Source organism: Doryrhamphus excisus, linkage group LG19 (genome assembly GCF_037039965.1).
Source record: "Doryrhamphus excisus strain RoL-2023G ecotype Guam linkage group LG19, RoL_Dexc_Guam_v1.1, whole genome shotgun sequence".
NCBI lineage: Eukaryota > Metazoa > Chordata > Actinopteri > Syngnathiformes > Syngnathidae > Doryrhamphus > Doryrhamphus excisus.
In genome coordinates, this window is record NC_136375.1 from 12,884,297 (window position 1) to 12,896,028 (window position 11,732).

At 40.8% G+C, this 11,732-nt stretch overlaps 1 protein-coding gene across 1 annotated transcript; it reads left to right on the forward strand.

The window, feature by feature from the left end:
* Nucleotides 1-2,643: 2,643 nt before the first annotated feature.
* stum (stum, mechanosensory transduction mediator homolog) lies at nt 2,644-9,337 on the forward strand. The gene is made up of 3 exons (XM_058056258.2): nt 2,644-3,277; nt 6,194-8,253; nt 9,125-9,337. Exons 1-2 carry the CDS (start codon nt 3,067-3,069, stop codon nt 6,439-6,441), a joined length of 459 nt encoding a protein of 152 aa, XP_057912241.1. The 5' UTR covers nt 2,644-3,066; the 3' UTR covers nt 6,442-8,253; nt 9,125-9,337.
* Nucleotides 9,338-11,732: the final 2,395 nt, after the last annotated feature.

Below are 11,732 nucleotides of genomic sequence, written 5' to 3' on the forward strand. Positions count from 1 at the left end.
GATGTCGCCATATACACGTAACGATCTGAACTATTGAGCTACAGTTCCATTGTGCTTTTCAAACTCGACTCGTTTTGCTCTGTAAAGATATTCAGACATATTTTTATTATTATTACATTATTCCACATAACACCCGTAGTTTGTGGTCACAACGTTGTCAGAAATGATCATTAAATTGCTTGCAGGGTGTTTACAATGATTAGCATTAGCATGAATTGCATGGTGACATATGAAAAGTATAAATCGTAAATATATTTCATATATTATACTAAGGTATACTAAGAGTAAACAGATGGTGAGTGACGAGGCGGAACACACACACACAAATGCAAAAGTGTGTTGGTGAAGAGGTACCGCAAGTGTGATTGTCGCAGTCAATGTGGAGAGACACACAATGGACGCCATCAGTAGCACATACACACACACACACGTGTCAAGTACACAACACTGGTGTGCTGTGTCAGCTTTATCTGACAGTGTACACACACCGGCCACTTCATTAGGCACGCCTGTCATTACGTGTGACAAGTTCATTGTGGAACTGTAATAATGATTTGGGGTGCATGAGAAAATGGAAAAGGAAAAACGTTGCTGACTTGGACCTGATGATACTTCACATGCAGCATCTTGCAAAGTTAATTTAAAAAAAACACATCAGGTGTTTGCCTACAGCCACAGCTGTTCATATTCTGAGCCATCGCCAATTAGAGACCCCAGTGGTTATTTGCTTTTAAAATAATCCTGAATTCATTTTGAATTCATTCAACAGTGCCAATCAAAACTAAGCATTGAACTGTCCCCACAATGTAGACACACACACACACACACGGATTAGAAGCTAATTGGGAATGCTTTGAGGGATGAGCGGGTCATTTGGCCTCCATGTTGTCGTGGCCCCAATTGTCCACATTGCACCCCTCCATTAGACACATCATCATTTACATGACAAAAGTGACTTCTAACACTGTCCTTGTCTTATCTGTCTTAGCTTTGTAAAAGACATGAGGGGGTTTGGCGGGGTGGGGGAATTTAAATTGGAAAGTGAGCCCAAAAAAAGCCAGAGATCAATATCAGGTGTAATTACACACTGCTTCCTGCTGTTGCTAGGAGACGGGAGAGCGGGAGACGGAGATGCGCTGGCAAAGATTGAGAATAATTTTGTTGTTAAGAGGGTTACTCTTGTGCGCTTTGTTGTCTATTATGGGCTATGTACTAACAGTCTGGCCCCCTTTCTCAATGAAGAACCGATCCAACTTTGTCTTCATTCGGATGGGAAAGACATTCATCATTAGTCATTCATCTGAGATCAATAACAGACACACAATTACTCACAGAACTACAACATGAACATGAGTGGGATGCTGCTTTACCTATGTGGGAATGCTGAGGGATTATTGCCACATGAAAAATGTCAATAAGGTGGTTCTTATTACACTTTGACCTGCACATACGCCCCCTAGGGGCTGTGAGCAGCATAGATGATGATGTCAGAGCAGGTTCATTGGATGGTTGCTGTTTTAATGATGACAAAAACAAGCACATTGGGGCCGCAAAGCGTCTTAATACCCATCGGGCATTTACAAGTTCCCTTTTTTGAAGCTTTAAGATGGAAAGTGTAGCTGGCAACATGACTTGCATTGCTATTGTGTCACACGAGTCACCAAAGTAACCCACCTACTGCAACAACAACATGACCATGAAGAGTTGTTTCTCTGCATTCACACAACAACAACATGAGCATGAACAGTTGTTTATCAGAATTCACACGACAACAACCTGAGCATGAACAATTGTTTCTCAGCATTCACACAACACACAAAATAGAGCTCACACACCTGATGAAAATTTTTGTCGGCAAGACTGCTTGCCTGTCAGTCACACTGTGTTGGTGTTGCTCGTCCCTTATCATTTCACACATTGTTTAGGCATCAGTATTAATGTTTTCTTCCCAGCATTCTCTATAAGCACATTTGCATGAATTGACCCTAAAAAGCATTTTTGATGAAAATGAGCATTAGTTGCAATGCTTGACTTTCAGCATTCACGCTGTTGTGGTGTGTTACAGCATTTGTGTTCATGTCCAGCTCTCAGCATTGATACAATATATATGACTCACAATTCCAGTCATTTAAATGATTGGCTGTAAGCATTTATATAGTATTTTCACACACAAATAAATAAGTTTGAATACTATACTATAATACTATACCTTAGCATTGTATGTAAATGTATGTTTTGGCATAGTATTTGTGTTCAACGCCATCACTCAGCATTCATGTTTTGCATATTTTTACTCACAACAGCTTGCATGAATGTCTGTCAGCATTTCCACGTCCTTTATGCACAATGAGAATGCTTCTCTTCCAGCATTGTGTGAATAGTAGCATTGACGCTAAAATACACTTTCACATAAGCATGAATACAACGACCGTAGAATAGATTTTTGATTAAAATTAGCCTGAGATGGAATGGTATGTAGATATGTTTTGGTGGCAATGATATACTATATGTACAGTATCTGTTACTGTACTAATGATGCTGTACTGTAGCTTTAAATGTTGGCAATGTGATGAGGAGGGGGAGAGGGAGTAAAAAAAGGGGGTTTTGTTGCAAGCAGCTTTCTCGTCTCAGTGATGAAGAGGAGGGGATGCTGAGCACTGATTTGACGGGAGGAGAACCTTTCCAGGAATTTGAAGTCTTCTTTTTATTTTTGTCCTTGCAAGCAGCGACGAGACCAATGAGTGACGTCACTGCTGAGACACTTTTTAGGACTTGAGGACACATGCGAGGAATTCTTCACCACATTTGTGCTTAGTTTTGTGTTATTGTTTCCTGTTGTGAAGATTTCAAAGGAATGGACTTCCATTGCGTCCCCAAGCATAGTCACTTCTCAACCTTAGTAGCTTGAATGCAGTTATTTCTGCTATAAATAGATGCACCAGATGCTCTGATGACTTGTTGAGTATTAGTAGCATTGTTTATTTTGGCATTTTTACATTTATTTCACTTTTATATTGAGTTCAAGGAGCTACTCGTCTTGAGATTGAGACCAAATTTGAAGTAAAAATGGCACAGAAGGAGGGAGAAACGGAGCAGTGGTGCGTCAAGACCGGGGACAATTTTGGTGCCAAAGCTATGCCGGGGGCCCCCGCGCCAGGAGGCGGTGTGGTAGTGCAGGTCCGCGAGAAGAAGGGGCCCCTGAGGGCCGCCATACCCACAATGCCCTTCCCTCTGGCGGTCATCTGCCTCTTCCTTAACACCTTCATACCTGGACTTGGTGAGTTTGAAATGAGCGTCTTGCTGACGTATGGAAGAAGTTTCAGCATATGCAGGGTGTGCAAGCAACGTTAGACAAATTTTTACAAAATACGCAAACAATGATGAAGTGTTTCCAGCGAAATATAAAGGAAAAGCATGTTTAACACGACAGCTAAAGAAGTAAAAAATGAACTGTCTTTCATTTTCAGTCGACTAAGATGAGAAATGTTATCAAGTTATCAGGGCGGATGAGTAAATGATCTGCTTTAAGTGTATGACACCCAGCAGGGGGCGACATTTGGCCATAAGAGGGGTACGTGTAAGTGATTAATGCCGCTAAGCGCTAAGGCGACATAAGAAATATCCATGAAAATGGATGAAAATGTCTTACGTCTTCCTCAGTGAACCAGGAAGTAACACTAGACTAACAATCCGACAAATACAGAAATGACTGTAATTTGCCTCTTTTACAAAACATAGACATAGACTTTATTTATTGTCATTGCGCAATAACACAGCAGTGAAATTGCCAACGAAATGTCGTAGCCTGGCTCTCGTGTAATAACAAATAATAATGTGGAGAATAAATAGATTACATCAAATATGAACAACAATGTACAGCGTAAACAGTAATTTGTACAAATAATTTAAACAATTGAGAATAAATAATAAGAATTTAAAGTTTTGGTTGGTTTTGGTCACGGAACTGGTATCGGAAGGACGTTAACCAAGGCACCACTGTATCTTTTTTGAGTCATGACAGAACACTCCACGCCAGAATAAAAAATTGTACCATCCTGCCATCACTCAGCACAGGGAAACTTTCTATGAGCTCTAACGTATACATAAACAAAGGAGGGTCATCCATCTTTTTGAAAGCCCCCCCCCATGGTCACCAATCCTCCTCTTTTTGGCATCCATGTTGACTCGACATGTCTTACTAAACACCTGTGTGTGTGTGTGTCTAGCTTTCCCTGAATGCCTTGACATTTCATTGAATAGCTGTGACCAGTTGCCATGACAACGATGTCTGAAATGAACACAATTCTTGTGTGTGTGTGTGTGTGTGTCAGTGCTGTTCACTTAAAATTGACCGAGACTGAACGCAGCATGTTGTTCTTGTCAACCTGAGGCCAAAATAAAAATAATCAGATTTTGTGTGATAAAATTAGGAGGCGAGCGTGTCCTCGCAGGAGCGTGTACTCAACAACATCTTTGTTATTGAAACGACAAACATAATTCAACAATTTACCTGCATTACTAAATTGAAAAAAAAATAACAAAAAAACATGCTTAACTTTGCATGATGCCTACCTACAACACCTATCATAACTCGCTGTTTCCCCCTGCAGAGCGAAGGAAGTACTGCATTTCTGTAGTTTGACTGAATGGTTTACGTTTGTTGTGATGTTCAGCAGGCCAAATGAAAAGCTTTGACAGGTCGGATGTGGCCCGCGGGCCACCTATTGAGGACCGAGGCTTTAGAAGATGTTTCTCTTTGTCTGCTTTTACTCCTCCTCGGCGTCTTTTCTGTCTTTCACACTCCATCATTAACCTCCCACATGAGCAGTGGGCGCTTTGTAGAGTTCTTTGTGTAATTATAGTCATTAGTCCAGCTAATATCTGGGCGCACACACACACACACACACACACGTCGTTGTCTCCCACACGCTCACTCATCTCATATAAAGAATCCGAGATTTCTTTCACACATCAACTTAATTCCTCTTTAGGACTCGGGAATCATTCCTTCTGTTCAATAATGGAGTTAATTCGCTCTTGGCTCTCCAGCTGAGCAGTTTTAATCTTAAATGTCTTCTATGGTTATCATCACATTTGTCCTATTTGGCAACACTGGTGGCATTACAAAAAATGAATGTGTGATGAACTCTTTTGACTTTAGGAAACATAGAGAGAATAAAGTTTTTGAAGCAACTGCTATTAAAAAATAAGCCATTAGATGCAAAATAGGGAGATGTTGAGTTTTTTCACATCAATGAACTATGAAGCAAAAGTGACTTTTAAAGTAATATGGACCACAGGCTTCGCTACATATCTTAAAATAAAGTGCTGCCAACTATCCACATGGAAGTTGTTGTTTTTCTGCAGCATCATCCACCTTGGCTTCCAGTAAATGTCAGTTACATATAACACCTGTAGGGGGAGTTCTGGAGCCGAACTAGATCAACATAACACAGGTCTTAGTCATGCTAGCTAGAGACAGTTTAAATCATGCTCGGTCGTACATAACTTGCCGTCAGCATGTCTGGAGGCGGGCATCGACGGCGGCCGCCAGAGCATCTGCTGGTGGGCGGGGTCTCGACCCCTTGAAAGTTCCTTGATCGCCCTCGACATTTGCGCTGCTCGCTCACTGATGTCTGCTTGCGGCCACACTTCGTCAAACACTCAACAATTTGTTGAGATTAGCGAGAGAAGCAAGCGCTGTTTGTCGTTTGTGCGCAAAGATAAATTTAAGTCTGCGCACGCAAACACACGCACACGCCGCACCTGTTCAGGCTGCTCTGTTCCACCAGCATGACAAGAAAAAGCCACAAACGCCCACCCAGCATTCCTCATGCTGGCACTGTTTAGTTTGCTATCTGGATTCTCTACCAAAAACCCACAGGGGAGAAGAAAAAAACGTCGCTAAAACAGCCACAACCCACACACAATATACACTTTGTTGTCTTTCACACGCTACTATGAATGTTGAATGTAAACTACTACATGCGGCAAACAAGGTCATACTCACATGAAACACAACTATATTTGACAAAAATACATCCTGATTACTATTTAGTCTATTACTTTTGTTGTTTAATCATTTAAAATCGCATTGTTTACGAACATGAGATTCTCAATATTGGCTGTATCACTGATATCTGACTTTCTCTCATCTCCGTTTTCTCTGTGTTGTTGTGTCTGTGTGCTGCAGGTACCTTCATCTCGGCCTTCACAGTGCTGTGCGGCGCCCGCAGCGAGCTGATCCCCGAGCGAGGCGTGTGCTGCGTCTTCTGGCTCAACGTGGCGGCCGCCCTCATCCAGATCCTGACGGCTGTCATCATGGTGGGATGGATCATGAGCATCTTCTGGGGGATGGACATGGTCATCCTGGCAAGTCAGTCTGGACTTTTCACCTTGTTGTCTCTTCTGCTTCTCACCATCCATACCTGGAGTCTTTGAGCAACGGTCCTCCTGAAACCGCTATGTTTATCATTAGGGCCCGAGCACCAATCGATAGTGTTGGGAAGGCCTTTGTGAAACCACTATGTTTATCATTAGGGCCCGAGCACCAAGCCATAGTGTTGGGAAGGCCTTTGTGAAACCACTATGTTTATCATTAGGGCCCGAGCACCAAGCCATAGTGTTGGGAAGGCCTTTGTGAAACCACTATGTTTATCATTAGGGCCCGAGCACCAAGCCATAGTGTTGGGAAGGCCTTTGTGAAACCACTATGTTTATCATTAGGGCCCGAGCACCAATCGATAGTGTTGGGAAGGCCTTTGTGAAACCACTATGTTTATCATTAGGGCCCGAGCACCAATCGATAGTGTTGGGAAGGCCTTCTTGAAAGCGCTATGTTTATCATTAGGGCCCGAGCACCAAGCCATAGTGTTGGAAAGGCCTTCTTGAAAGCGCTATGTTTATCATGAGGGCCCGAGCACCAAGCCATAGTGTTGGGAAGGCCTTTGTGAAACCACTATGTTTATTATTAGGGCCCGAGCACCACTCGATAGTGTTGGGAAGGCCTTTGTGAAACCACTATGTTTATCATTAGGGCCCGAGCACCAAGCCATAGTGTTGGGAAGGCCTTTGTGAAACCACTATGTTTATCATTAGGGTCCAAGCACCAAGCCATAGTGTTTGGAAGGCCTTCGTGAAACCACTATGTTTATCATTAGGGCCCGAGCACCAAGCCATAGTGTTGGGAAGGCCTTTGTGAAACCACTATGTTTATCATTAGGGCCCGAGCACCAAGCCATAGTGTTTGGAAGGCCTTCGTGAAACCACTATGTTTATCATTAGGGCCCGAGCACCAAGCCATAGTGTTTGGAAGGCCTTCGTGAAACCACTATGTTTATCATTAGGGCCCGAGCACCAAGCCATAGTGTTTGGAAGGCCTTTGTGAAACCACTATGTTTATCATTAGGGCCCGAGCACCAAGCCATAGTGTTGGAAAGGCCTTCTTGAAAGCGCTATGTTTATCATTAGGGCCCCTGGAGTTCTGAAAACAAACTCACTCACTAGCGCCCCCTTTTAATTAGCCATTAGGCTCAAGAAGTCATGTTCCAAAACAAGGAGGAGAGGGTCATATTTGGCAAACCAGTCTTCGGGACTTTGACCAGATGAAAATCACGGATACTAGGCAGACGGGCAATGTAACACTGCCAATGATTTTAGACTGTTTCAAAACATGCAGGCGGGGCATGGCAACATGCTTTGATGATTGATCAGCCAGTTGGCCACTGAACTGTCACCGCTAATAACTTGGTTCTTATTGTTTGTTCTCACAGTAGGCTGTAGGGACGCATATTCCTAGCTGTTGCAAGATTGTTAAAAAGTCACTTTCAATCATTAGCCTAAACATGCTTGCTTATATGTACATGCTTTCAGTGTTTGCACATGTGAGCATCTCCTCGTGGATCATGACTTTGTCCCTCTCTAATGATGGTCCTGCCTCGCATTCTTCTTCTGCGGCGTCCACCCTTCTAATGAGCATCATTCTCTTCCTCCCACGTGGTGGACCCCCTCCCTGCATCCATCGCTCCTTCCTTATGTGATCTTTCTGCCATTAATTCCACCCACACTGCTCCCTACATGCGCACGTCTTCTTCCTCGTCGTCGATCCAGTCAATCCGGCTTGTGTTGCCTGAGTCACATGATCTTTCGGCATCTCATTACGGAAACCTTGTGATGTTCAAATGTTAACTGTCTTCTCCTTCTTCTTCTTCTTCTGTATGCTGTCGTCGTCTTCCCGACCCCAAGTTTCTGACGGTAGGTTGTTTATTTTGTTTTTTTTTCCAGTCCGGGTTCAGAAACTGAAATGTCCAAAGTTGCACAAAAAGTGACACACTTTGTCCCTCGTGACAAAAATAAAAATTGGCCCTTTGAAAAGAAATGAAAATGTCGTTTTTGATCCTTGCATGTATGTCAACATCGATTACATGACTGCCTTTTAAGTTTTGTTGTTTTTATATTCATCCACCAGATGGTGCTACTTTTTCCCCATTCAAAGCATGCAGCAAAATGAGTGTCTTATTATTTTAGGTGGGGTTTTTTCTAATAGTAAGATAAAATGGTTAAAATAGCCCAAAATATCATTCATACCTAATAAGTATATTCCAGGCCCAAACTGACATTTTCTCACAAGAGGACTTTGTGGTTGCTTGTAAATGTGACACAAAAAAACATTTTAAAATCAATGTTGTTGCCACTAATAATGATAATCATCATCATCATCAAATATTACCTGAAACTCATTTGATTATTTCTATTTATTTGTATTTTATTCAATTAAAAATAGTAGTGTTTGGTAGACATGCTTGCCTTAAATGGTTAAAATAATAATAATAGAATAATAATCCAACATATTTTTATTATTTATATTTATTATTCTCTCTTTTTCTTTTATGTTCATGCACCTTTTCCAGAAACAAGTTTCTTCAGGTCCCTTGATAAGTTGAAATGGACTTATTGCTCTTTTTGTTCAGAAATCATTCATTAGCCACACAATTCATTGCAAAAAAACACTAAATCTAATTCTGAGTTCCAGATTTTTTTTTTCAAAATGAGTTTCCAGGAACCTACAAAAAGTTTGAAATAAAACAAAAGGAAATACCTTCTATCTTGTCTGCTTTCTATGCAGGCTACCGGGACCAGAGCGTTCCACAGGACGTCTGAGAGGACCCTCCTGGGCCGTCTTTTTTGGCCTACTCGGAAACACCTCCTTTAAACGTTAGCTGCGTCTGCGTTTTGCAAGTTAACTGCAAAAAGACAGGAATTAATCACCAAAATGTTAGCTAGCTCGCTAGCCAGCTGAGTCATGCTAGCTGCTAGCTTAAACAAAACCAGGAAGTGGTTACTTTTTTTTTTTAATTGATATAATCTTCCACAAAGTCAAAGGATTTCAGCAGAGGAGGACTTTTGTTGTTGTTCTTTGGTGTTTTGGGTTGGTGAAATGCATCTGGTAAACAAAAGAAAGACAATGCTACTTTTGTGATGTAAATGTTGCTTCATTGATTTTTGCTGACTTTTATATTATTTTAGTCAAGATTGTTACATTTTAATAAAAAAAAACATGCATGTACTTAGTCATACATGTGATTACACATTGTTGTTCAATTCTAACAATGTTTACATACAAAAAGCATACTTTCCCCGTGCAGGAGTTTGATTTTAAAAAGCTGCAAGTCACATGCTATTATGGGATGTCGCTTGTGATAATTGCCTCTCACCTCTGTGTGTGTATTATCACTTTTTTTCTCCAAGTGTGAGATAGCTTTTTTTTTTTTTAAAGGGATAATCTTGCAAGAGAAAAATCCAAGATAATCCAAACTTGGCAGGGAAACTGTGCATTAGCTGTAATAAGATTTGAGTTCTAATTTTAGCCTCCATTCTACCGTTTTAATGTACAAATTGTTACATTACTCTTTGTTTTATTTTAGCTCTGGTGTTTTCAAATAAAACGGTCAAAAGTGTTCTTGCATGCATATGGTTTTGACCGTAAACAATAACAACGTTGCCATTAAAGTACTTTAAGTTGAGTCACTGCTTGTTTTTATTTATTCAGTCTGAAAGTGCTGAGTGGAGACGCCTGAAAAGGAGGCTCAATGAAGACTTTCCCGTCTTCTACATGCTTGACATGTTATCTCCTCTCTCTATTTTTTATCTCAAACACACACACACACAAAACATATGCAAATTGCTTCCTGTTTGTAACCAAGGATGGCTCTTCCCTCAAAAACTGAACAATGTGCTGAAAAAATCCCCAATCAAGGTGAATAAAAACCTTGCACATGGAAAATAAAATGAACAGGACTATTTGGAAATGAAAAAGATGAAAAGCAAAGACACCGGGGACTGGAAGATGCCGTTTGCCTTCTTTTGTTGAGACGCCGTGACAGGCCTCTCTGACCAAATAAGGATGCTCTCTGCTCACTGGCTGGCATGTGACCAAAGCGTCTCTGCAGTTAAGTAAACATTTGAGACAGTGGAGATGTTTCCACAGTTAAACAACACATCCGTGGCCGTCGCCAGAAGGACATTCCCACCAACTTGTCAACGTGGGAGGTCAATAAAACTAAATAAAACAAAACACAAATTGCTATTTTAGCCTCCAAACTATCTCAGGTCATAACCTTACAGTAACATTCTAATGAAGCCTGACAGCGCTTATATATACACCACTTAAACTTCATTTGAACCACATTTCAGTGACAAAGCTTCCAATTAAAGAAACTTCACTACGAATTGGCATTATTTATTATGATTTATTTGGTTTTGCATGTTGACAAAAGTTTAATTAATCAAGATTATAATTTTTTTAATTATTTTAACAATGTTATTGGCGCTAAAGTTTAAGCTGTATGACTTAGTTTTGTGTCAATAGGGTTATATTCCGACATTGCCATCTGCTGGTGAACTACGTGTATTACAATACAAAAAAAGGAGGCCATGCTATGGCTATGGCCGACTACACGCAGTGTGACAGTAATGTGTCATCGCTGTTTTGTCATAATTGACAACTAGTGGCCAGAATACAACACATTACTTGTATTTCAATATTTTATGGCTATTAGTGAGCCACCGTCAACCACCAAACAGCAATCATATACATATCATCTACAGTCGTACCTCGTTTGTAGCGGTTATTTGGTTCCAGACTCGACCGAAAAATGAATATCAGCGATATTGGATTCAATTAAATTGAGTACTTTAATAGTTAGAGCATAGGAACCTGTTTATGACTTTAATTTTTTTTAGCATTATCATACATTAAATAACACGCCTAGTCGTCTTTTCCCTCCTATTATTCTCTCTTGTAGCTAGCTAGCGAGCTACAAGCTAACAAGCCATTGAACTAAATAGCCTCGAATTTATTTATTCGAAAATTAAGCCCAAAACTTACCACTTCCACGTGGAATTTGAGGTTCTTTTTCACTCAGTTATATCGGGTATGCCATGGCTGACTTCAGGCAGTTTTAAGGTAATGTCTCAATGTTACAATCATAATCTACCACGAAATAGTGCCAATTTATTAATGTCCGGAAAAACGAGATATAGCGATGTCGCATTGGAGAGACGACTATAGTTGTGGTTGCACTTGTGCACTACAATAGATATCTTCGGAAAACAGCGCCCCTCGTGTTTAGGCGGAGAATTGCATGGCACATTCACAAACCACACAAGTAAGGTTGTACAATATTAGATACTACCAGGGGAATAACTACATTTAAAAAGACAAATTCCAAGCC